The sequence below is a fragment of the Trematomus bernacchii genome, unplaced genomic scaffold (assembly GCF_902827165.1).
Source record: "Trematomus bernacchii unplaced genomic scaffold, fTreBer1.1, whole genome shotgun sequence".
NCBI lineage: Eukaryota > Metazoa > Chordata > Actinopteri > Perciformes > Nototheniidae > Trematomus > Trematomus bernacchii.
In genome coordinates, this window is record NW_022987593.1 from 2,718,724 (window position 1) to 2,746,039 (window position 27,316).

At 39.5% G+C, this 27,316-nt stretch overlaps 2 protein-coding genes across 4 annotated transcripts in view; one reads left to right on the top strand and one right to left on the bottom strand.

The window, feature by feature from the left end:
- Positions 1-2,432, bottom strand: part of ntn1a (netrin 1a) — a 55,151-nt gene extending 52,719 nt beyond the window's left edge. The window contains exons 1-2 of the mRNA XM_034129307.1: positions 2,246-2,432; positions 997-2,053 (exon numbers count right to left, since the gene is read on the bottom strand). Coding sequence (XP_033985198.1) covers positions 997-2,020 — 1,024 coding nt within the window. The 5' untranslated portion in view covers positions 2,021-2,053; positions 2,246-2,432. The remainder of the gene's footprint in view (positions 1-996; positions 2,054-2,245) is intronic.
- A 3,689-nt stretch (positions 2,433-6,121) lies between these two features.
- pik3r5 (phosphoinositide-3-kinase, regulatory subunit 5) lies at positions 6,122-27,303 on the top strand. 3 transcript variants are annotated; one of them, XM_034130261.1, is made up of 18 exons: positions 6,122-6,375; positions 14,347-14,462; positions 17,606-17,721; positions 17,866-17,934; positions 18,607-18,745; positions 19,941-20,010; positions 20,526-20,700; positions 21,054-21,222; positions 21,469-21,537; positions 21,698-22,608; positions 22,752-22,877; positions 23,079-23,210; positions 23,387-23,480; positions 23,978-24,054; positions 24,476-24,569; positions 24,828-24,910; positions 25,438-25,550; positions 25,903-27,303. In XM_034130261.1, the coding sequence occupies exons 2-18, from the start codon at positions 14,363-14,365 to the stop codon at positions 26,051-26,053; spliced, it is 2,688 nt and encodes an 895-aa protein (XP_033986152.1). In that variant the 5' UTR covers positions 6,122-6,375; positions 14,347-14,362; the 3' UTR covers positions 26,054-27,303. The 3 variants fall into 3 exon arrangements, with proteins under 3 accessions (XP_033986152.1, XP_033986151.1, XP_033986153.1); XM_034130260.1 differs by having other exon boundaries at positions 6,123-6,375; positions 25,435-25,550; XM_034130262.1 differs by lacking the exon at positions 6,122-6,375 and adding an exon at positions 16,705-16,751 and having other exon boundaries at positions 14,405-14,462; positions 25,435-25,550.
- Positions 27,304-27,316: the final 13 nt, after the last annotated feature.

Below are 27,316 nucleotides of genomic sequence, written 5' to 3' on the forward strand. Positions count from 1 at the left end.
GTTGGCTCTGAGACACAAAGAGCAGCAGTAAAGATATGAAAAGGGACTTGCTTTTTTTTTTTACCACCTGCTTTGTTTTTTAGAATAAAAAAAGATGGTGTTATTTAAAGGTTATATTCACATATTCTTAGGTTGATTTTCAGCTAATAATTGTATAGATAATTATAGAAAACATGCACATTAAAGATATTAAGGTTTGTTATTTTTCGTTATATTTAAATCATAGAATTGATGCAATAAAATGAATTCACATTTTTTTATTTTACAATTAGGAAAACAATTTCATTATAATATCTTAAAATGTGAATTAAAAAACGTTTTTATACATTCCTAATTACACATTTAGATGTATATTTTCAACCACAGCACCTGACAATTCAAAGCATTCTTTCAGATTGATTTTTAATGTGGAAAATAATGATGTGATAATTTATAAAGAAATCTGTGTTCAATTTCCACTGCGGTGGGAATGTTGCAGGATTCCTGAGATAGATGAAAAGGCATCGCTTTACTGCAGCTATGAGAAATGTGCATGATTAGGCTCGGTGGTCCCGTTTGACGTGGTTAAAAGCCTCCATTATGGCCTGCAGTAAGCTTAATCGACTTTCAAATTGCATTTTTATGTTGCATGTGCCTTAAACATAATTGTATGCTCGTATACATACATATACGCTACAAAATCAGGAAAAAATGTGGCTGTGCTGCGGTCTGGCTTAAAGGGAATGTTTAAATGTGGGTTAAATGAACTGAAGCTGTTAAATTGGGCGTATATTAGTCATACAAAAACACAATTATTATCAATTATTTCCTTATTATTATTATAATAATATTGTTATTATTTTGCATTTAAAATTCGTAATTTCACATAGGGACTGATTTTACATTACACCTATCGATTATGTCTCATCTTTTTTTTAAGATATTCCCATTGTCACGGCCCCGGGATGGAGGAAGGTGGATGGAGGAAGGTGGATGGAGGAAGGTAAATTAACTTACCAACACACTCGTTGGCTTCCCTGGCTGTGGCTCTCTGCCACGGCCTGTCGTAGTGGAAAGGCTTGCACCTGTCGCACTCCGGCCCGGCGGTGTTGTGCTTGCACTCACACACCAGACTGCCATCCCGGTCCTTCACGCACCGAGAAGCGTGCCCGTTGCATTTGCATCTCCCCCCGACCTGCAGGTCCGACACGGCGTAGAAGTACGAGTCCCGGGCCAGCTCCGAGTCGTCCTCGTTCTCGTCCCCAAAAGTGTGCAGCCGACTGAAGATGACTTTAATGTCCGTGGCTGTCACCCAGTCCTGCAGCACCGGGGAGTTGTCAAAGTCGTGAGCCGAGGGTCTGCCGTCCAGCGTGCTGAAAGCGATGAGCCCCCCGGTCAGAGGGTACATGTCGGTGTGGGAGTCCGTGCACACAGCCTCCTGCTCATTCTGCTTCGTTATAGCTGCCCGGTTCGGCTTGTTGTACATCTTCCTGCACTGGGTCGAGTAAAACTGAAAGGGCACCCAAGTTTTACCGTAGTCCATAGACTTGTAAATAACCATGGATTCCGGTCGAGGCGAGCAGAACTGCAGGCTCACGTAAGTGACCTCAAACTTCTTTCCAAGGGACAGAGTCAGGGTGGCGTTCTGCGGGTACTGGAGGAAGTTGTCGGACTGCCAGCAGGTGAGGTTGTGCGGGTTGTTGAGGTCCGTCAGGTACGCTGGAGGGTGGTACTTCTTGGGGTCCGAGGCGTCGCAGGTGTGACAGTTCCTGGTCCTCTCGTCTCCTTTCTCCGCCGAGGTCACCACGCAGTAGCGACTGGGCACCTTTCCGCACGTGCTGGACACCTTCACTTCCTTACCGAAGGCGGAATTAACGAAGTCCGGGATGCAGCGCCGCGGGTTGCCGTGCTCGTCGTAGCAGGGGTCCGGGGGAGAGGTCTGCGCCGCGAACAGGCTCACCCCGTAGCCGCCCAGGACGCTCCGGCACGACAGGGAGGCGGCGAGCAGCACAGAGAGGACAATATCCACAGCCCTTAGCATGGTAGGTCCCTCGGTCCCTAAGTGTCTCTGCCGCTGGAGGAGAAAGGGAAAGAGCGTGTGGGAAGAGTGAGAGAGAGTTAAGTTTGGTGATGGCTAAGCAGTCTGCAAACACTTTCCAAACAAACACTGGGGTTAGAATTAGTATTTTACAGTGATATAAAAGTAACATTCAGTCCCACCACATGAATGGGAGGTTTGGGAAAATGTATACAAAGCTCACATTACCTGAGAATAATTTAAAAATATGTAAGAACCGGCGATGTTAGTCTACTTTTTCTTTATCGGAATTCAATCACAGCTCCTCCTGTTTTGTTGTTTGTTTCTTCAAATCTGCTGCGTATAAATAGAGGAGCAGCCGGATTTAAGAGTCGCTAGTGTCCTTATAGCAAGTCCCACTCCTCCTGCCGGTCTTTTCACAATCTCTATCTCTCCCCTCACTCTCCCTCCCTCCCTCTCTCTTGGATCGGATCTTGTTTGGCACAGCTTTCGGTCAGCTCATCTCGAGGGGTGACACCAGGCGGAACAACGACATCCACTGGTGGTGCGTCAGAAATATTTGACGAGACGCAGATTACCGCAGAAAACAGCTGGAACCAACACTGCACTGGGACACCTTCATCTGGACGACACTTGACAGGATCGTTCAAATACGGCATTAAATCACATTAATCAAAGGCTATTATTAGGCCTATTATCGTAAATTACAGTTAAACGATATTTGTTATTTTGTGAGACATGCAACGTGATTTGAAATAGCTATTCTGGTAATAAATACACCATCTTGAAAAAAAAACATAACTTTAACTCTAATTGTATGTCTAATGTGGTACTATAATCTAGAAATGTAATTAACATGCACCATTATAAGGGCACTCTTGGAAGATAAAATATAAACGGGACCAATGTAAAACAGAAGAAACATAAACGCAACATAGTAGCCAAATGAACTTTAGATTCTCCACTGTTGAAGATTTTAAGGGATTTGTTTCTCAAAATGTAAAATGTGAAGTGATCATCATTTGGACGTTTGCTTGATTTTAGTGTAAATTCCATTTTATACAGTTTGATACATTTTGTAAGTGACCCTCTCCTTGTCTGAAACCCATGACAGCAGATAGTATACTGACATATATCATCCTCCATTGGGATATTACAAGACACCATAAACTTCGCAAACGAGCATTGCTTTGCAGAATACATCCCTCCTGTGTTGTGCAATGTGCCTCTGTCCTTCAAACCAACCTGATGCAGCTGCAGCCTCACTGGACTTGTTGAATGTTGGCAATAGAAGTAACATTGCCATCTTGCGGCCATGCAAAGTAACAGCAGCCCGACCTGATTGCAGCCAGAGGTGACCTCTTCCCCCAGGCGGTGGAGGCACATCACCGTTTGTTTACCGAGCATGAAGATGATTGGCTGCTGCAGGTCTGAATGGTAAATATTAAAATACAAGAGAAGGCTGTTGTATACTGCTGAGTTTAATGTTAAGACTTTTAGAGCTGAGATTATTTATAAAACAATGCAAGGGATATAACATGGCATAATAAAGGCATAAATGCAAGCTTAACAACACAAATGAATACATAAAAGAACACATTAGCTCATGTGAAGGATCTACTTCAAGGGAATTGCAATAATACAAATAATATACAAAGCCATATGGGAAAGCTTTTAACTTAGAAAATATATATAATATATCCTTCATTATATATTTAACTCTAAAGGAAATGTTGTTATAGAAACTAAAAGCACTGGCCACATCATCTACCATCGAGAGCCTAACATACTGCATCACAATGTGGTACGCCAGCTGCACTGAGGCCGACAGGATGAGGCTCCAGAGAGTTGTAAAAGCAGCACAGAGGATCATCGGCTGCCCTCTCCCCTCCCTGATGGACATTTACACCTCCCGCTGCCTCAGAAGAGCCAAACACATTGTTAAGGACAGTTCACACCCCGGCCTTCACCTGTTCAACCTGCTGCTCTCCGGCAGGCGCTACAGGTGTATCAAATCCAAAACAAACAGACTCAAAGACAGTTTTTTCCCAAGAGCCATCATTGCTCTTAACACCTGAAAGTCATACCTCTTAATCATCCTGCATGTGAAATAAATGTGACTCTGTACATATACATATATATCATTATTATTATTATGAATACATACCTACTATTATTATTTATTACAATATAGATTTTATTTTTATACTCCTGGAAATAATTACTGCACTTTATTCCTTATTCCTAAGTATGTATGCTGCGTGTATTTGTTGTCTTATGTTGTGATGTTTTTTTGTTTTGATGGCACCCTTGAAAGGGAGAAGCATTAATTTATCTCATTGTACATGTATAATGACATTAAACGATTCTATTCTATTCTATTCTATTCTATTCATGTAAACAGTGAACTTCAGCAAAAGGTTTTTTTGGTGTTACATAAGATGTTTAGGCAAAACAGTCAAGTCGTCACAAACAAATAAAAATACACTCTTACAAACAACACCGGATGATCACATTTTTTGCAGGTTATAGCTAGTTCTTCATTTCAGCTCTTGCTGGGAAAGAAGAATTAAAACAATTGTATCTCATTATGTCAGAACAGATCTGCTCAGCGGACACTTCCCGCTTCACCAGCTGGAAAGAAGAATGACATCATGTAAATGTTTGACAGCTTTTCACCTGTCTGTAAAGCTGAATTGCAGAAAACCAAAGGAATTGTTAACATTTACACAAAGTTTACAGTAAAATCAGCCAAAACTACAGTTGTTATGATACAAAATATAATTTGCATTCAATCCAATTTTGTTAATAATTTCTAGGTTATACTTCCCTCTCTGGAAATCATCATCCTGCCGTGGCTTACATACTGCTTCTTTAGAAATAAAACAATTAGAGAAGTGAAATTTAAAACAATCAAATAAACAAAAACATTTCTGACAATCAGCCGTTTTTTCATTTATCTCAACATAGCTTTTTTTCTCTCTCTCTCTTCTGCAATTGGTTTCATTCAGCAATTTTCCAGTCATTTCATTTCCAGATATAAACCTGACGCAATTTCTGGACCAAGTTTTGGTTATTAATCACAACCAGAAGATACAAATTACTTTGTGATTTGTGAAAATTGTGATGTGAATTATGCAGTTACATTTTTTAACTGACTCCTTCCATCGTCAAGACTGTATTTTTGATAGTACCAACTCTAACATGTTTTCCTTGATTACATTGAACAACATTGAGCAATTTATATTGAAGATTTTTGGAAATATGAAATACGTTGCCAACATGTTATAAGAAAGAGTTAGGTATAAACAATATGTACATACATGATTATCAACTTGCTTTGCCATCTTTCATTAAACTCATTAGGTATAAAGGTCATTCAAAAGGGTGTATGTAAACAAGTTTAGAAAGTTTAAAAATTGTGCTGAGATACACAAGGAAAACTATTTACTGTCACTGTTTTGTATGGCGTGACAATATTTCTCTCAATTCTAGAGAAGGGGAATTCACAGTCGCACTAATAACATGAAATGTAAATGAGAAGCAAAGCAGGAGGGGGAAGTAAGTTCTGTGTTTCCCTGTCGGAGGGGTTTGCAGAGAGAGTAGGAATATGGACCTCAAACTTTAAGGAAATAAAGAAGGGGCCAGTTTATTCCAATTCATTCTAAAGAATTGTGATTTATATACACACAGTGTTATTAGTAACAGTCGTTGAGACTTGAAATGTATATTATATCTTGATACAGGTGAGAAATATTACTTGTTTACATCATTGATTATGAAATGTTGATAGGTCTAAATTGAATTACTCTTTTTGTGTGTATTGTGTTAATACCATTAAGCACAGACAGTACAACCAATACTCCATATCTTAAGAAAATAATGAACAAAGCCAGAAAACCCAAACAAAGACACTTCATTCAAGTGTGAAAATAGCATGAAAACAAACACGTCAAACTGATGACTTCCTTTTAAGGGCCAACATCCCTTCAAAATCCACATGCAACCTCCTACACACGCATGAAGAAAAACACACACAATGCCACTTCCCACCTACACACACACACACACACACACACACCAGCAGCCTCCCTCATTGTGCTCACATGCACCTCTTTCATACACTTCCTGTTTGTGAGGCATGTGTGAAGCGTAGAAGTCTTTGAGCGCAGCAGAGAGCTACAACCAGATACTCGAGGCTGATTTCACTTCGCTGCACTGCCTGCCATGCCCAGGATGTGGGTTTGCCTGTTAAACCGTGATGTGTGTGTTGAATGAATGGCTAGCAGTAAGCTGAAGACCCTTCAGGACTCTTTTGATGCATACAGAAGCGATGAATGCTGGATGGTAAACTGCAGGTAAGACAATCACGTTTATTTGACGTACAGTAACAGTACACTTTATTTTGAAAGGGCACCTTGATCAGATGTGGACAGCAGTAAATGAATGTCAGCCTGCATGATGATCTGATAATGTTGTCTTCTGGTAATGTTCAAGAAACAGTGACTCCATGGCTGACAGTATACTGATCTGGAAGTGTTCAAATGTTTGCAACTAAACATCCACTAATTACCCCAGAATACAATCACTTTTGACAGTATTACTTAATTACAGATGAATTATCTTCATCCATCTACAGTATTCAAAATGATAGTATACTGACATATTGGGGACTCCTGTTTTTAAAGCTGTCAACATTCCACGTCATCTTGTTTTGACTCATGTTATTGTTTTTTTTTTACAATATGCAAGATCTTTTCTCTGCCTCTTGTTTTGTGTCAGAAGAGCTGAAACGCAGCATCAGCCTCACAGTGATGGGAAAAGCTGTCATGTTGACAAGCCCCCCTCTGTGAGCACAGCGGCCCCCCTTGTGATACCATTTTGGGAACTTCTGCTTTTTCACATGCTTTTTATGATTCATGTTTTAAGTAAATGCTGAGGAAGTAGAGACACAGAACCACGTGTTAGGCGCCTGGTAGTTATCTCACTTTGAATGCCTGTATCTGTAAATGGAAATAATTATTTAGGCAGATTCGACCTGTTCATATCAGATAACTGTGTCAGCACTTTAGAGACAAAGTGATATTGGTTCATGTTCCTGGGGTGATTTGCAGTGGCTGAAGCAGGTTTTACAGAGCAGGTGTAACTGATTTGAACATTTATATGCACTTCACACAATGACAAATACTGAGAAGTCTTTACTCCATTCTTCATTTATTTGAATAAGTATAAAAACTGTGCTGAAAAGTGACAACCAGTGATAAATGACTGCAATCCTGGTAACTGTCTTTGAAGCAAACTTCAGATTGATTGTCAGTGTTCGTTGGAGGCTCCACCCAATAGAAACTTTACTGAGCCAACGCCTGAACTCTACATCCTTTTGCACTACAAAATCAACAACCTGTCTGCCACATGTGAATTAAAAGGTACAGTCATCGTAGGGGGTCAATGAAGGTGACATTTTACTGACTTTTAATTCAGGTTATCATAACCAGTAATGTAAGAGAAGTAACTGAAGATGGCAAATTCTAATCTCCAGTGATCTTATTCAGGTAAACCCATATGAAAATACGTTTTCTAATTTGTTTTATTTGCCCAGTTGAAGTGTTAAGTTGAACAACTCATATCCTGTTTTAGCTTTGCACTCACAATCAATAGTTTAAAAAGCACGAGGATCAAAATCAGTGCAGCAGAACCAGTAATTCTTGCTTGTCAAACCTGGCACCTCCATTACCCACAAAGCACATCGACTGTAAAGGGTTTAGTTTGAGGTTCAGGTGTGACACGAGGAGCAGCTACAGCCGTCAAGTAAGCTCAGGTCTTTTAAACACTAACTTTAAAAGTGTAGATTTGTATTATTTAATTATTAAACATTTTCTTTTTAAAGCTGTGTTATTTAAAAGTGTTTTTCTTAGTCTGAGAACGGTTCTTTTATCATAAGAAGTAACATTATTTAAAATGTTCCAGTAGTGTGGCTTTGCACAATTTGAATGCAAGTCAAGCCTCGAGTAATTTTTTTTGTGATTTGACTCGATTCCAAATCTCAAGTTTCGAATCTATGCCGCTGTATTCTTGAGGTTGGATTTGATTGCACAAAATGAAATGAAAGTAGATACATTGAGCTTTGATTTCTCTATAGCCATGAGAAAAACACTGCCTCTTCATTTAATGAACAACCTTTTCTCTTGTTGGTGATCTATTATGTTATGAGTCTTAATAAAAAAACATTACAATACATTTTCACCATAGCCTTAATTGTAACAAATTCCTTGTTTCTTGCCTTCATCTTGACAGATAAGGACCAACTTAACAACGCGCAACCTAAGAACGGGGTCATCCATTTTTCTTAGAAATGGTCTCATTACACAATCAGTTTCAATACAATCATCTCCTGTTGAGAAATAACAACTGCCATAGGAGTTCACGTGTCAGGCTTGAAAGAAAGCTGAGAAAAGATCAGATTAATGAAATGTCTTAGACGGAGCAGATATTGACATGCTTTGTTGTTTGTTACAACAGATATGAGATAACAGGATTGAAGCAAGTCACTTTAATGTTTTTTTTTTCAAATCTAGCAACGGTTAAACGCAGTATCCGAGTGCAACGCTGGGTGTTATTCACCACGGTGCTTCCTGTTTGCCTCTTTACGGCTGTATCAGTGAAATCTTCATTCTCACCTTTACAACAAATACTTTGAGGTCAACACCCCCGTATATGTGCAAATATGCATCTCTGCACATGCACATCACACCTGTTGTTACTAAATAATAAGGGATGTAGGAGTGGTGAAAACGTGTTTTTTCTCAATTGCATTCGATCAAATATAATAGGATAACGTTTCTACTGGAGATCAAGAAAATCTCATAATTTGTTGAATGTTAAAACTTAGTGTTGTGAAACAGAGCCGACAGGAACATAGTTATGTTGGTGTATTGTAGTCTTTACTGGCTCATGTTGTTTGGAGTTAAGTATTATGACTTGATAATACAGAACCTGATATTTGCATTAATGGTAGTGTTATGATTATGTTTATCAGGATTTATTGAGGAAGTGAATACCAAATATTATATAGGGTGGCCTTCTTTTCTGTAACAACCACTATGTTTTGGTTCTGTTAGATTAACTAGAGCAAAGAGTTGTCTCTCGCTTATTTATTTGTTTAAGTCATTACTTCCTGTTTGAGTCTCTTATATAAAGTTGCATATACTATTGGCCTACTTGAGTATAATAAGTAATAAGTACAGCATGATATTGCAGCAAGAAGCAGTTATTCCTTATCAGGTAAATAATCATCTCCAATCTCCATTAAAACTTATTTTTTTCATTAACCGGCTGAAAAAGGTTTAAAATAAGATACAAAGTTAATCCTTGACATTGGGGACAGCAGTTAATAAAATAATCTCACCTCACTGCCAACTTGAGCAATAAATCCTAGAAAGTGTTTAGAAAAAAATGAAATTCCAACATCCACATATCCATGAGAGCTCTTGCTGGGTTTTTAGACCCAGTGATGTGTTTTATGCTAACAGTGGTCCACTTAGACTGTTCAGTTCCCACCGGTAGTGTTTGTTTGAACTGAAGGGAAGCACTTAGTTACAGGAGAGCTTTGGAGTTTGGCCGCTGGGGTTTCCTAAAGCCATAAGAAAAGCCAGTTCACATCCAGTGGATCAGTGGAGAGAAAGGGGGTATAGAGAAGCTCTATTGGCCAGTGGAGGAGGCCCGGATCTGAATATCATATTCTTTAAATGGGGGGAGGGTTGAGATAAAATGACAGTCAGACATAATGTACATACACATACACAAGCTCTTCTCCCTGGTCTGTGGGAGTATATCTGAGAGTCTGATCACACCACAACAATAGGGAGGCACCTGCTTCCTCAGCTGAGCAGGGACGCCACCTTCCTGTTAGGAAGCAGTTGGTAATGGGATCAGTGGGAAAGATGGGAAGCAGTCTGCAAAAGGAGGACAGCTTGAGAAAGAGAGACACAGGTGGAGGTGCAGAAATCTTGGAAATGGAATTAACTGTCAGTCCAGTGTGAATCTAGTGGTTCTTCCACGACAAGAACACTACTTGTTATTGTCCGACTGTTTAAATTTGCAACCAATGAAAAAGCGGAAGTGACCTTGTTGACTCTTAGGGATGTGCTGCATATATCCTCTTATGAAACATTAGAGACTCATGCATTTGTAACACTACTAGAAACTCCACATCAACAACTATGCTGACACTCTGGAGTTGGGATTGACATTTTCTGTTAAAATCCCAATAAATGTATATTGTGGCAGATTATAGGAGATTGCACCACTCACAGTGCCATGGCAACATAGCCTTCTGTTGTTACAATAAAGCTTATACAGAAGTATGTTTGAGTTGGGAAATGTCCATCAGCAAAGACTCATAATATAAAATCTTTGTGACATATATGATTCCATTACTTATATACAATTTGACTACTACTGTAAAACCAACATCAACACCAACATAACAACTCGATGCCGTCCTCTAAACCAGAGGTTCCCAACCTTTTTTCCCAAGAGCCCCCCCAAATGACTCCTGTTGGAAGTTGCGCCCCCCCCCCCCCCCCCCCCCCACACACACACACACATACAAGGGGGGGGGGGTCTAAAAAATGCTACAACTACTGTCACAAACTGGATGAATGTGAAGTATGTTGTTAAAGGAGGATGAAAGCGTAATTAAAGAGCACTATTGGAGTGACTTTGATGGTTATTGGACTCAGGATTAATTCATTTGGATTCCCGCTGTATGAAGAAATGAAAGGACGGCGCAAGTGGAAACAATTCACAAAGGGATTAAACTGTTTAAAACACATGCTCAAAGTAAGCCGGATTTTGCCAATGTGTTTATGTGGATTCAAAAGTCGTAAATAATCTACAAAATGGAGGAGACCGATCTGATCGGAGCAACTGTGACAAATAATCTGAAACCGGCATGGACAATGACTATGTTTCAAAAATGCGCTTATCCAGAAAAAGCCTGGTTTGGACACTTTACGGGCAGAAGAAACATTTCTATTAAAGAAAGAATTATACATTTCTGTCTTTTTATGCCTATAATAGCTACTAACTTGAATTTTTATTCAAATTAATTAATCAATTATTTTTAATATTTTATTGTAATGTAGAGACAAGGCTTTTAGTGACAATCATGTATTGCGTTACAATTATATGTAAAAAAAAAAAAAAGTCTAAATACGATATTTGGCCTCAAATCATCTGAGGCCTGGCGCCCCCCCTGCGATCTTTGGCACCGGGCGCGCCCCCCCAAGGGGGGAACCACTGCTCTAAACCACACAACACTTTCACTGTGTTTTGCCACCTCACATAGTGTCTTCAACTCTTTATTACCTTAACACGTATCCATTGAACCCCATCCTGGATGCAGGAGTCATCATGTATCTGACTTATTAGTTCCTTCCACATTGACCGGGCTTTCATCCAGACCTGTCCAACCCTTACAATGACCGGAGTGCTAAGCACAAGTGTCCAAAAAGCATGGCTCTATTCCCCTGTTCAGTGCCACTTGTACAGCTCTTAGACACAATGGCTCTCTGGGGAGGAGGGACAGCTGAGAACAAGGGCTGCATGGATGTGTTTACCTCTGGAGCAGGAGGTATTGTTGTTGAATGGTAACTGTAGGAAAGGGAGTAAAGTGGAGGGGGATAAATGAGCTTTATTTCTCAGTCTTTGGTTTGCATGAGCTTCCTGCCACACTGTGTATTATACTTTATTAAGCATGAATGAACAATGGTTTGTAACGTTTCAATAGGTGTGTTTGTGTGGTTAGTGTTCGAAATAGTTCGACATTCTGGTAGGTACACTTTCGCGACGAACCTTATATCAATACCACTCAGTACCAGCTGTTGTTTAGCAAAGCTAGCTTAGCATAAAGCCTGGAATAGAGGATAAATCGCACCTGCTGGTAGATGGATGTTGTTATCCTCAGACAGTCTCCATTCATGAAGTTAAATTAGTTAAGCAAATGGACATATATGAAATAGGTATCAATATTATTTTCAGACTTTTGCAAAGAGTGAAGACAAATAATGATATTCTCCAAAATGTGAGCCTATTGCTTTGAAGTGTCCAGCGTGTGTGTGTGTGTGTGTGTGTGTGTGTGTGTGTGTGTGTGTGTGTGTGTGTGTGTGTGTGTGTGTGTGTGTGTGTGTGTGTGTTTGTGTGTGTGCGTGCGTGTGTGTTTGTGTGTGTGTGTGTGTGTGTGTGTGTGTGTGTGTGTGTGTGTGTGTGTGACAAGAAGGGTTATTTTGTGAGTGGGTGTGTATGAGCAAGTGACTCATCCAATAACAAAAATAAATGGTATGAAAAGGGGAATTTGTGGCATGCTCTGGGGAAAGTTTGAGAAGATGTAATCAGCCAAAAACAGTTTTAATCTCTGTCTATGTGGGCTGAAATGCTTATTAAAGAATAGGTTAACAAACACGCATGCTTATTTTTCATCAATGAAGCAAGGAATTCATTGTGTGTCAACATTTAGCTCTTAATATAATCTAAATAAGCAACCTTGGGTCCCCTGAAAGGCGCTATATAAATGTAAGTTATTAAATTATTAGGTTGTTAAAAATGTGGCTTTACATGTCAAACAAAAACTGCACAGCTTGTCAAATGTGAATAAAAAAAGCAAATCTTTAAAAAGCTTTTTAAGGGAAGTAAAGTTCTTCTGTTTCTCAAATGTAGACTTTTCCCAGAAGTAGCACATATATATACAGTATTTCCATGTAAAACTTGATTAGGTAAGAGAAGCTTCACAAATATATTAACAAGCAACCACGTTACTTTCCTTTGAACCACGTTCCAATGAATATTCATTCATTATTAAAATCCCTTTTAGTCAAGTATTAGTCTAAAACATGAACAAAAAATCTAAATGTGTCTCTTCAATAATCATGCTCTACAGCAAATGTCTTAATTGGACAGATGTGTGTAGTGTCTAAATGTTGTGTATATATCCATATATTCATATAAGGTGTTTTTTATATATATATAATAATAATAATAATATTATATATATATATATCCTGCATATTAAGTCACAAGCTTTTTCCCATCTGGAGAAGCTGTAGTCAGTAAACCAGTTCATCCTAGTTTGTATGTGAAGTTAACAATGTCTGATGAAATAAAATTCATACATACAAAAAAACAAGAAACTGGCTAGATGGGGCATTCTCGCAATATTTGTAGTTTAAATGTATGCAAAGTCAAAGTGACATAATTAACCAAAAAGCATTGTTATCCTTCAAACAACCATTAACACCATTTGTGTGAATCATAAATGAACTCTTGACAAGACAGGGGGTTTGCCTTATAAATAGCGACATGTGCAGATATGATTTTTGTCTGATTATATCGGACCCAAGTTGTTCCACAACAAAATCACCTTTCTGGGGAATTTTGAAAACTTGCAATGTTGTAGTTGCCAGTGAAGAAGTGGTCACTGAACGAATGTGTGTATCAATTTGAAACATCTTGGTTTGGCTAGCTGTCCGGGGTGACTTTTGGTTTTGTTTGGTTGGTGTTGCAGCTTTCTAATTGTGTCATTTAACACCTGCCATCATGGATGTTGTTACCCTTAAAGATAAATCTGTCACTCCAATGTTTCACGATGCTGATGGGATGTCCCCAGTTTCTTGATATGTATATTGCTTCTGATGAGAAGTGGTCATAACAGAAGTGAAACATGGAGCCACCCCTACGTTGCCCTCTGATGCTGTAAAAGTACAGATAAATGGAAGTTCAAAAAGTGAAGTTCAAAAAACCCTTCTGAGTCAGTGTTGAAGACATAATGGACTTAGTCTGTGGTCAAACTGAAATTATTCCTTTGTCTTTTTCCAACATGTCTGTCTGATCCGCAGCATCAACAGCATTGTTTTACAAGTGATTTTAAATCTAATGTGGCAAAAAAAAAAAAAAAACTTTTATAAAACTCACTGATTTGAGGCAGAACAGACTTCAAAACATATGTGCATGTGACATTTCAGGAACTATGGAAACCAAATATCAAAACAAGCAAACCCCTGTCTGTTTTTCCTTCCCCTATAAAAATTTCCCTTTATGGTTTGTGTATCTTAGACACATTTCCATACCTAATGGGTGACCTGCATTTATGCAAAAACATACTTGATAACACATACTGTTCATGAAAAGAGAGGGACATGTTTGTGTGCATGCGTGTATGTGAACATTTTGAACACATGTAAATGAATTTGGAGATAAAATTCCACAGAAAACATGAATGGGAATGTATCAGATTCTGATTGCTAAGACCAGCTCTGTCTCCTGTCCCTTCACAGAAACTGAGCAGTAAGGATGCAGCACACGTCGTGCACAGAGGACAGGATCCAGCACCTTCTGGACAGATGTCTGGACGGGCTGAGACAGAGCCCAACAGCAGCTCACCACTGGAACGGTAAGTCTCCAGGGGCCACAGCAGTGATAAGGACCACAGCTCAGATTTGGTTTAAGAAGGCAGTGACGCATGTAAAAATTACTTTTTATGTTTCTGCACTGCTTCAATTAAGATTTTTGCGTGAATTATTATGCATCTTTTCAGATAAAACCTTATATCTAAGATATGAGAAGTCATTACAGACACAGCATAATGTGTCATGTGATACAATTATGTATTTGTAATATACTGATATACAGGCAATACCAGAGTTACAAAATGATATGGTCCACTTTAGGTGTCTTCATTCCTATTCCGAGATTCTTCTTGGCAAGAATTTGGAAAACATATTGCAATATTGAATTTAAGGTATAGGGATATTCAAACGTCATGACCCATCTACGTTAACATCTTTTAATTGGGGTCCAAGTCTTAATTAAGGTGGTCAGAGACCATAATTCAAATCAATTGGTACAAGCAACACATTTTCTCAGAAATATCCACCCTAGTACACACAGTTGAATGTGCTGTTTACAGGGCTGACTTGAACAGAAGGCAGTTGTTTGTTCTTGCTTTCTCAACACAAGGGCAGCTTGTGACAGACACTCAGCAAACGGCATTCGAGTACATGGTTTCTGAGCTTGTTGTTGATGACGCACTAGCTGTTAGATCATCAGGGGAACGTTATTGAGGCCTGGAGGAAGTTGTGTGAATAGACAGCTGAGAGGAAGTGGTGGCACAGACCACAGTGTGTGAGTGGGGCATCATGAGGCACAAATTAGTGAGAGGGTGTAAAACATGGCAGGAGATAAGATTGGCATCGGCCTCCCGAAGGACGCTCTGACATTTACTTATACAAACATGTTCTAGGTTTTATACCCTGATCGATTAGGATTATATGATTTCAAATGTATAAAACATGCCAGCTGAAGAGTTTGTTTTTCAGGTTTCATTCTCCCCTTCACTTCATTACTACAAGGAAGAGACCTGTCAATCACAAGATGTGCCCTTACTCATGTAGTGTACTATACATGTGACCATTATTTACAAAATAAATATCATGCCATATTGAAGGAGACATGAAACTAAAGGTTGAGACCACAAACCCTTCAGTACGTGTTAACTGAGGTCAGAAATTAGGTTAGAACGAAGGGTAATTTTCTCATAGACCTGAGACCCTGGATATCAGATAAAAAAGCAAACTTTAGAATTATTTCATGTTTCAGGCTGGTAGGTTACCGCCTGGTTTGTTGTCTTTAAGTAGATAGATAGAATCGGAGGGATGAAACCCTCTTTAATGGTCACACATGCAGAGCACACACAGTGACATTTGGCCACTGCATTTAACCCATCCTAGTACCAGGAGTCTAGTACTAGGAACAGTGGGCAGCTATTGCACAGTGCCCGGGGAGCAATGGGAGTGAAGGGGGTGGGGGGGTGTCCGGTGCCTTGCTCAAGGGCCCCACAGCAGGGCAGGAGGTGAACTGGGACCTCTCCAAGTAGCAGTCCACACTCCATATTTAGGTCTGGTTGGGGACTTAAACTTGAACCGGCTCACAGTCCAAGCCCCTACTGACTGAGCCACTGCCGGACAGAAGTGTGATTACAATCATATGAACTTACAACATGTTATAATTGAAATCTTATCAGGGTATTTTTGAAAACCTGCGGCTTAATCTCCAGTAATGGCATTTTATCAAAAACAAACCATAGTGCTGTCCGGGAAATGCTCATGATGCTCCTAAGTGCAGAAAACTTTAGAAAAATAAAGAAGTTTCATGGAAATCATTTATGTGTAACCCGAAATACCAACACACTGATGTGTTATTATACCCTTGGGACCTGAGCTCCTCTAAGAGTTGGAGTTGTTGAGACTGAGGGATCAAATGGATAGTACTGTAGGTGCTTGTGAGGAATCAGCAATCAGTCTTAGTTGTTTTTGTGAGTGTGTGTTTTTCATATTGCTGTGTGAGATGATGTATTCACAGATCTCTACTGTTGTTTTATTACATTTCCATTTCAAAGATATAGAAACCTGCAATCAGCTCAACAATTCTTCTTCCTAGACATTCAAAAGCTATAATGTCTAAAATACAGTTTCTAGTGTTTTTTTTGTGAAAACAAAATGATAATGGAATCCAAACGTCCTATTAACTGTGCAATATTGATATGAGTCTAGTTATCCCTATTGTAGATTTCCTTATATTTAGTACCAAAACACGTATTTTCTTGAGGATACCTTAACTCTGTTTTCTTGCAACAGGAAATCTGTCCTGACAAAACATCCTAACAAGAAACACTGAACAAAAGGTGATAAAACACACGCCTGAAGTGCACCAGCACTAACAGTTATGGACTTTAATGTCCTGCTGTGAGTTGTTACAGACCGGCCTTTGGCCCAACTCATAAACAACCTGTTTTTTCTTGTAGTTCTATAAGCTACGATTTATTGAAATGAACAATTGGAATTAAATGCCTCATATGTAAAGGTTGCAATAAATAATAAGCATGTGTGTAATTCTTGTTTTTTGTGATAAATAATTGCTTCTTAATGATGGCCCAAAGGACAAAATGGGTTTTACAGGGCTTCTTTCGAACAATGTACAGAAAGCTAAATAAACTTGGCTTTTTCTCTGTTCTCTGTTTCATCAGCGTGTATTTCAAAAAGCACAAAGACAAGTTGTATTTTATAATGCACAACTACAAACACAGTGTTGATGCTGTCAAAATAATACACCAGCCATTTAGTAGTGGTAGCAAATGGTATATTTTTAGACCAGTGGCCATATACATATAGTGGTCTCTGCAAACAGCCGTTGCACTAGGTAGCAAAATATGCAACAAAAACGAACCTAGTATCACTACGTGGGGTTGTAAATATCGTCGAGTGATTGCCTCTGTCTCATTTAGTCTGCTATCACTCAAAAACAAAATACTGATTCAGTGATGATCAATCAAATAAGTACGTGCAGCGTGGCACAGCTCTGCTCATATGCACAAAACCTTAATTTGAAATATAACTACTCAGGGCTGGAGAGGTTTCAGTAAGTCGTTGTCTTTTGGGGGGTTGAGGCAAATAGTAGTAGTGAGGTAGAACATGTTCATTTTGTATGAGGCTGTCTGAATTTGTGCACTAACATGAATCCACATGTGCCGTCTTTTAGTGCTGATGTGCTCTGCCGGTCAGTCAATGAACCGCTGGAGCCTGGAGGAGCTGGTGAAGAGGGACCCTGAGAACTTCATCATCCTCTTACAACAGATCCTCAAGAAGACCAAAGAGGTGAGAGGTCAAGGGAGGAAGATGTTGTCCACTGTTCATGTAATGTTTGATTTTGTCTCAATGAAGTAAAACAGTACTATAGTTGCTGAATATTCACCCAAATCCCTGTTCTCTCTCTGTCTGTCTCAATGTGTGTGAGTTCAGGTTCAGGAGCAGTGTCAGTATGAGCTGGTGACTCCACTCGCTATTATGTTTTCCTCCACGTTGCTACAGGTACAAATCAATATCAACATGTTATCAATCATTAAGCTTTCCTCACTTCTCAGTATCATTCAGTGTTTGACCTGAAAGAGCACTTTCAAAACCTTTGTTAGTTCCTCAACGCAAACCACTATGACGTATTTTTTATGCGTTACTATGAGAGAAGATTCAAGCATGATTCAAACACTTTCACACAACACTTTTTATTTTCAGTGGTTACTAAGAATGCCAGAGTGTTAGCTGTGTAGCCATTGATAGTGTGATACCCTTAAGATTTTGTAACATTGTGACAAATTACTGTAGAATTAATTTGGAAAGTGAACTGGCTTAACTAACTCCAAGATATGTGACATGGTTTCAAAAATGAGCAGTAATGTAATAATGGATAAGCCAATATTGATTTAAGCCGTTAGTTACAGTTATATTGCTCCACTTATTAAGCATACATGCTGGATAATGTGCTTAACAGGTGTTTACATAACATTAACAGATTTGATTACATATGTGATCCATCAGGATTAAATAAAAAATATAACAAGTTTGTACATCATCACTTGCTTTGAGGAAACCCTCCTCTTTTCAAAAGACCTGAGTGGTTGGTCCACTAATATAGTAATGATGAGTACATTAAGTAATGCAATGTATGATCCCAACTAAAATACTTCATTTGTGCCTCGGTTGCAGACTCCATACTGTCCTCCAGACAAAGAGCTGATTGAGAAAGCTATTGAGGTGTTTCGCTTCTTCCTCACCTGGCCTGAGCCTTACTGCAGTGTCTGCAAAGACCTCCTCTCAACTCTACAACTGGAGATCAAGGCTCCCGGTAAATATAGATCGTTAACTGGTATTCAAGAACCACAATATGTAGTGTGTGTGTGTGTTAGTGTTAGTGTTAGTGTGTCTATTTCTATATCACTCTCTTGACTGAGTCTCTGAAACACTATTGTCGTTCAAACTTGGTAATCACACTCCCCCTAGTGGCAATTCAACAAAATGCATTTAGGATGACACTACAGCAGAGGACAGTGCTTATATTGTGTACATCAAACATCAGCAGGACCAACATCAATAACAGGAAGATGATAAGGCTTGAAGTGTAACTGGACACTTCTTCATTCTAATGTGAAATGGTTTGAAAGCCAATGAGGCTTCAGCATTTGCAAAACAAAAAGCAGAAGAAGCGACATGTAAACACTTTGAGTATACTCAAATGTACAGGAAGGGTCAAAGGAAGTGCTGATAACACATCAACAGAATAAATTAATGCAGTCACAGCCACAACTTTTCTTTTAAATTGTTGAATGAATGATTGAAACAAGGTGATTTGATGCGCTTTTCAAATAAATAAAGTAAATACAAGAAATAATGACGGACACTAAAGTGGGTCCAACGCATACAATATGAAGCCATCAAGCCTCCATAGCCTCTAAATAAAAAAAACGACACTTCTTATCTTCAGCACAGCAGAATACAACGCCACAAAGCAGACAACACAGAGATAATATCGTAATAAAGTCCACAGCGACTGCAGCCATACACACACATCAATGCAAACAGAGGGCAGCCAGCATATGAACACATCACATTTATTAAGGTGCATTAATGTACTCACCTGTCATTCTGCGAGTCTTGTGCACCTCGTCATCCTCTCTGCTAGTTCATTCTCAAACAATATACAGCCCTCTCAGTCTGTCCCTCTGCCTCCTCAAAGCTTTTAAAATGTTGGCGCTCAATAACTTCTTTGCAGCCACAGGGAAATCAAACCACCAGTTATTTTTTCGCATTTAGCCTTTAGGGTAAATCTCACTGGGCAGGTAGCATCATGCACCTGTTGGTGACGTATCATCATGGGTGTGTCTGCTGTCCTAAATAATACTCTCCTACTTTATCTGCCTGCAACTGGGCAACTCTAGGACATTGTCATAAGTAACCTTGTGTTGTTGTTGAGTTGTTCATTTTAAAAAGTATCACAAGATGGAATTCACTAATAGAGTATATTTTTTCTATTTTTCCCACAGGGATTTCCTTTCAGAGACTGGTGAGAGAAGAACAGTTCCTTAACTCCCCTGGCCAGAGCTCCAAGACCATGTAAGTTCAGAAAATAAAAACTAAAAAAACGTTTTCTGTGTAGACTTTAAAACACAAGAATACACTGTACATGTAGGCTATGCAGGCTGTACACAACGTAGGATATGATGCTTAAAAAAGTGATGGTGATATAAGTAAACAATCCACTCTGTATGAGTGCAACTTGTTTGTAAAGCCCTTTTGGCAGTGGTATGTTCATCATGACAAATATTTTTCAGTTCATTTCAGATTATCTGTGGTATCTTTACCCCTTCTGCTTTCTTGTTAAATTGGTCCCGTTTCTACATGTTGGAGGTTCAAAATAACCTGATCTGACATGATACTTTTAAAGTAAAAAGAAAACTAGCACTCAGTGTCAATAGGTTAACTCAGTGATAGCATTGAGGTGGTTAGTACTTCCTGACCTGGAAAGTCCCTATTCATCCCCTTCAACACCACCTTAATGCACCACTACCATACCGTTTGCATAGATGTTTACACATTACCAGTGAAACCATCTGTGTTGCTGCTTGCAGGACGGTGCTGTTGATGAACCCGTGCGAGGTGCCCGCTGACTTTCTCTCAGTGGCCGAGCAGCTCAGTCGCATACAGCACTCACAGGAAGAGACCTACATCAACCTGATCAAACACGCCTTCCAGTCCTCACTAGGCACCAAGTACCCTCTACAAAGCATCCATAGAGCCCTGCAGGTATGTTTAGAGCTCTAAACTGTCGACTAGAAGAAACACAATTAAATTATATGTTAAGTGTAACTTACTTACTTTTTGTTAATGGGTTTAATTGTTATTTCTAAACAGGTATATAGAAAGCTTGATTACCTACGTTTGAAATGAACACCAGTAGTTCATAGTATTTAAGATAATTGATAACCTTGTAAACAATACCATCAAAGGACATGTGTAGCATTACATCTAGTGCACTTTATTGACATACTTTTGAAGAAGCCAAAAGAAAATACTGTAGTGTTGCTATTTAAAGAAGTAGACAGGAATGTGTCAAGACGTGTACCTAAACTATAACATATCGTGACTACTCTTTTCAGGCAAAAAATGTGAATGAATTGGGGTCGATCTTCTCCACGATAAGTGATGTCTTAGAGGCCGCTGCGGCTATGAAGGACCCTGTGAAGGGTCGCAGTCATGTGATGCAGGGGCTCGAGCAACTGAGGGAGAGCATGAGAGTCCCAGCATCCAATGGAAGAAGGTCTGATGGTAAGAGGGCAGATTTCATGAACTGGTGACTTAAATTCCAATGTCCCACACCCACGTGATAATTTCCAGAAGTAATTTACAATTCAAATTAAAAGTGTTGTAAACAAATAATAGAAATAATAAGCAATGGCTAAACAAGCATTTTGGCTCCTACACAGGGGCTATCACATCATCATAATTCAGTTCCCGGCATGTGTTGTTCTGATAGGGTTTTGTTTTACTCTTTTTTTCTGTTGTGCCTTCCAGGAATGCTACAAACTCTACCCTTGCCTACAGCCAAGTGTTACATGTTTCACTGGGAAAAAGATAACTTTGGTAAAGTATTCTTCATTTCACAAAGGAAAAATATTTTTTTTTTTCTTTGGACTGATCAAGATTAAGTTTTTCTTCTTTAGCTCCAGGAATAACATCCCCAATTTGGAGATGACATAAACTGCTGAATATGATTGATATTTGTCGTTTTTGATCCCTGCAGATGTTCTGAACACACTTCTGGAACATGAGCCTGATGACCAGGAAACAAATGGGCATGCTGAGGAAGAAGAGGAGGTGAACATTGATGATAATGATGATGATGATGATGAAGATGAAGAGGAGGGGGAGGAGGAGGAGGAAGAGGATGTGACAAGTCGTGATAACGGAGAAGTAGAGGGAGAAGAAGAGGACGGACATGGAGTAGAGTTGCCTTCAATATCTAACATACTTCATACATACAATCCCAACCATCGTGCCTCCACCATCTCTTCCGTGTCCACCGCCTCCAAAGACTCCATGTTCTCCACCTTGTCTGTAGCCTCAGAGTCCTACGCTCCGTCCCACTACTCAGTCACTTCTGGAGCTGATAGTGACTACTTTGAAGATTCTGACGACTACCTCTGCTCCTCTCCTGTCAGATGTTCGCCAAAGCCAATGACCAAAGCTCGGCTCAGCCAGCACTTGTACCGGCTCTTCAGCAAACCCAAACTAAATCGGGCCAAAAGCTTAGGAAACACAGAATCCAAAGACCTTTTAGTTGTGCGAGACAAACCCCGCTCCAACTCTCTGCCGCAACAGGTTAAGTTACGTTGTACTGAGCCCTTTTTCCAGCCACCAAGTCAAACTCTCAGACATGTGTGCTTCAGAAGGAGGCCCATTCTCAGCAGTGACGAGGACAATCAGAATACCACGCTGAGGGTGGTGGTGTTTGGTGCTGATCACGTAGCAGGGAAGGTGGCCAGAGCCTACAATAGCCTGAGGAGGAAGGAGAGTGGGTGTCCACGTCTCAGCAGGGTGTTCAGGCTTCAGTTCTACTTTGTGCCCGTGAAGAGGGACTCTGCAGCAGGGCAGGGGAGTTTGAAGTCTCAGGGTCCTGTGGTTCAAAGTCCCAAAGGAGCAACCCTGTCTAATGTAAGTAGAAAACTTCTCCAACTAAATACTATACTTTGAGAACAAGATGTATTTACTTAGCTGTAAGTAGCAGAGCTGTACAGTTGAGTTAACAGAGAGATATGAGAATTCCACTGTTATAATTTATGCTTTTGCTTAACCAGGATCCTCACCTCACGGCCACAGGGGACAGCACTAATGACATTGCCAACCTCCTTGGAATGTTGGACCCTTGGTACGAAAGGAACATCCTAAGCCTGATGAACTTGCCTGCCAACGTCGTCTGCCAGGTACAACTGGAATCTAACTTTGACACTGCCAAAACTGAAACACACCCTAGTCTAGTGCAGTGCTGTCTGTTGCCACAACATTGCTATCATGCAGATAGATAAAGCCTGGAGCAATAACTCATTACATAAATGTCCAATGTTTGGTTTAGGCTGTTCTTCCATAAATCATGAGTATGATGTTGTTTTTGTTTTGCTCTGCAGCAAACCTCAAAGACGGAGTCAGAGTCATATGATAGTTCATATGAGCAGCGCTTGCCCATCCTGGCCGATCTGGTCCTGTACTACTGCCGCAACGCTTCCCGGCCAACTCTCATCCAGCTCTATCAGGCCGAGGTGAGACACACATTTTTACACAAAAAAACACATACCAAGCAAAAACACATTATATAAAGGACCAGATTTGAGCACCCTTGTGAACAGATTTGCCCTGAAGCCCTGTGGGTCATTGCATTAAGAGATGCTACACTGTTCAAAAGCCATGAATTGATTGAGGATCTTTGGTGTTGCAGCTGACATTAGCTGGTGGAGAGAGGAGGACTGAGGTATTCGTCCACTCCCTAGAGTTGGGTCACACTGCAGGAACACGAGCCATAAAAGCCATGGGTGAGTGTGACACACAAGCAGAACACACGCTCATATCCTAGCAACAGTGCCACAAGAAATAAAAACCTCCACATTTTCCATGGAAGTATTTATGAGGTTGAGACAGGACTCCATTTATGGTGGCGGAACATCTGTTATTTCTATTTCCTGATTCAGTCTACTTTTTTTTGTTTTACTTGTCGCCACCACTTCTGATTTTTGATTTCAGTTTTAGGAAGTCAAAATTTGGGGAAAGCTCTGTATGCCTCATGTCCGGTAGTTACAGAGAAAATGACCTATTCCATTATTCAAAATATTCTTTAAACTAAATTATCTGTCATTGCAAATGTAATATATTCTATATTTAACGCTGTATTTAAAACTCATTTCACAATGCAAGAATCCTGAGCTGTACTTGTTCATAAGCCTGGATTTTTGTTATCATATTTCACAGTATTGTAGCACATTATTTTTAACGAGAATAACTGAAACACTGCTCTCATGTTCTCTTTAAAAAGGTGCTGCCAGTAAACGGTTTGGTATTGACGGTGACAGAGAAGCAGTGCCCCTGAAGTTGGAGGTGGTGTCCAACAGGGTAAGATTTAAACTGCACTCTACAAGAAATAACATTATAAATAAATCATTATATCAGCAGAAAAAAAACGATGACGATGCAGGTTTCCCCTATTAATCCCAGTCAGTTTCGGTTATGGTTATGCTTCAACGCACAAGAAATGACACTTCCAAATTCTGTCACAAAATACAAAGTCTGCTAAAAAAAATCCATGAAGCCATTTCCTGATAAACCTCTGTGGTCCCTGTGGTAGGAAGCATTAGAGACCTGTCAACATTATGTTCCTTTTTACTGATGTTATTCATTATCTGTTCCCCTTTTTTCAATTAGATACATTCCTGCGGATGGAAATATTGTTTCCAATTCAAAATTCCCATCAATCCTTTCTCATTTGTTTAGTGTTTTTCCAAAACAGCAATGTTATCCTCTTTTCTCCTCCCAGGTGGTGATCAGTGGGAGAAGCCAGTGGAAAAGAGAAACCAAAGTCTGTACGTCAGTAAATGTAACCAAAGCATGCAAGAATCCCGAGGAACTAGGTACGCATCTACCACTGGCTACCATAATGATTTGTCAAACTTTGCTGGATTGAAAATATTAGATATGTGTTAATTCAACATCATGGAATATTGTTGTTTATGAAGAAAACATTTTTTATTCAATAATCATTGACACTGTTTGCGCTCAAGCTAATGTTAAAAGGAAATTCCTTTATGTTTTCCTTGATACCTGCTTTAGGCAATGATGAAATGTTTGTCTAAGTGTATTCAAATTGTAACTAAAGCATTCTCTTTCAGATGCAAAGATGGAGTGCCTACAGCTCACGATGACTGAGGTCCTGAAGAGGCAGAGCGGTAAATGCAAGAAGGGTTACAACCAGGTGAGCTACAGTATACGTGACATCAGCCTCTCACGTGGTTGGTGGTTAAAAGAAACTCAGCATGCTGTTACATACATCTCTGCAACTCTCTATTTAAAGACAGAGACCTCAGTACATTATGATAGCATCTCAAACTCACCTGACCTAAATCTCTCATCACGTATGCTGAGAACAACGTTATTTCAACCTGACTGCTCTATGAAACGTAAAGCCACAACACAGGAAATACTCTTTTGCTTGTGTGTGTTTGACAATAATATTATTTCCTCACCACTGACTCTATTTTGACTTGAAACATTTGTTCTCAGAAGATTGCATACCTATTTAAAATAATCAGTTTTAGCTAAATTCTCTCTTTACAACTCAGCGCAAAACAAGTGTTTCAAAATCAAAAGTATAACAACTTAGAAGGAGCTGCAAAAACAATGAATTCCACTTGAAATGCATTTGACTTCTCCAAAATGTTAATATCTGAGGTGGAATGCATGAATTATAGTTTTGCATCTGTTTATTTCCTTTCGTAGCAGCTGAGCACGACAGAGGTGAAGGTGGACAAGGTGCAGGTCAGCGGTGCTGAAAACACAACCTTTGCTGTATGTCTGGACCAGGACGAGAAAAAAATACTGCAGAGTGTTACAAGGTGTGGACACACACACAGATATACACACACGCAGATGACATAGACATACATAGTGTCTGGTAAGAAGCAGTAAACCACCAACCAATAAACGAAATGGTTCTGCCAAGAAGTGTTAGCTCCTCTCCTTAAGCTCCCTTTATCTATTATTGCAGGAGTTTCACATGTCAGAGAAATCGTTTCTGAACTGAAATGTCTTGTTTTATCTGCATCTTTGGCTGACAGAACCACATTTTCCTTTCAGGGAACATACATGAATTCTGAATAAACATATTTACACCATCCACACAGAAGTTACAAACCTTGAAAGTGTTGTTATTTATCTAACCCATACATCTTCCTTTCTCCCATATAGATGTGACATATCCGTGTGTTATAAACCCGACAGCTCCACTGACTGGAGGCTAAGGAAAGCTCCGAGCTCAGCTCAAATCCAGCCTCTCAACCCCACCTTCTGCTCCCTCCTCTGCCTGCCCATAGTCACTTTCAGTGGGGCTCTTCCCTGAGACTGCTGACCACTGGACAGGATGGTCAGAAAGGAAATAGTATGTGCACTTAGCAATACTCTGTTGTTTTAAAGTTCACATGATGGTGGCATCAAACGGCAGATGGATGCAACTGTTTGAAACACTGCAACCTGCTCTGAAAGACTCATCGGGAAACAGCAGACAAATGCATACCTAAGAACCTGAAAGACAAAGAATAAATATACATGCAGTCATACTAATGATGAGCAGGCCAGCGTTGTCTGTAAAGACAATACCTAACTGTTGTGAAGGAAACTGTTCGAGTTTCATTTAACTGGTTTTGGTTCTTCTTTCCCTGCTGACAGGGAAGTGACTGAAGCCACAGTAATTATTCAATGTAATTTGGGAAAACAGGGTTAATCTGCAGCTCAGGCTTGAAGGTGAGATGGCAGACAAACTGGCATGAACATGTAGAAATAAGCCTCGGACCTATCAGGAGATGGATGTAAAAAGGTAGACATCATCTTGGTGTCAAAGTTCGGAAAAGGTTTCTCTTGACCAATCGACATGGGCACAGGAACCAGGGGAATTGTACACCTGTTGACCAGTCTTTGATGCCTCCATTAGGAATGATTATGCGACTATATCTGAGAATGTAAATAATATGTTTGTAAAATACTGTATGCATGTAATTACTTGGATGTTACACAAACATGTTTTATGACTGTTATACATGGGCTTAAGTGATAACATTTCTCCTAAGGAGTTACAATGAAGTAAATGTAAATATGACCAGCAGGGGGTGCTGTTGACTTTCTAACTGACTTCAGATGAAGTACAGATTACTTTAACAATCCAGATTTAGCAAAACACAATATAAAGAATCACTTTGTAACATAAATGTAATTTATGTAAAGATAGCTTATTTTAGCTTTTGCAGAGTGCTAACCTTTATTTCATCAACAGTATAGGAGAAAAAAATACATGTTATATTGTGGTGCTAAAAAGATCTTTATATAAAAAAACAAATGAATTGCACTTTGCATACTTGTAAACCTTGACATTTAACTAAATATATATTTTTTATATTCTCTAAAGAGATAATAACCTGATCCCCTGACCAAGACTGAAAAAAGTAGCACTGCACATAAATATATTGTATAGAATTGAAGCACTTGAACATTAGATTGGATAATTAGGTACTTTTCTGTTCAGATAAATGCTCTATGTGCCTTCTGTGATGGAAATATTATAAATGCAATAAAGTATTTTTATGTGTATCAACTATGCAATGGATCTATC

Bases quoted from the DNA above. Each gene is read 5' to 3' on its own strand.
- pik3r5 (XM_034130260.1), top strand. From the start codon at position 14,363: ATGCAGCACACGTCGTGCACAGAGGACAGGATCCAGCACCTTCTGGAC. The intron at 18,746-19,940 runs GTAAATATAGAT...TTTTTCCCACAG, and splicing joins ACTGGAGATCAAGGCTCCCG to GGATTTCCTTTCAGAGACTG. The intron at 23,481-23,977 runs GTGAGTGTGACA...CTCTTTAAAAAG, and splicing joins ACGAGCCATAAAAGCCATGG to GTGCTGCCAGTAAACGGTTT.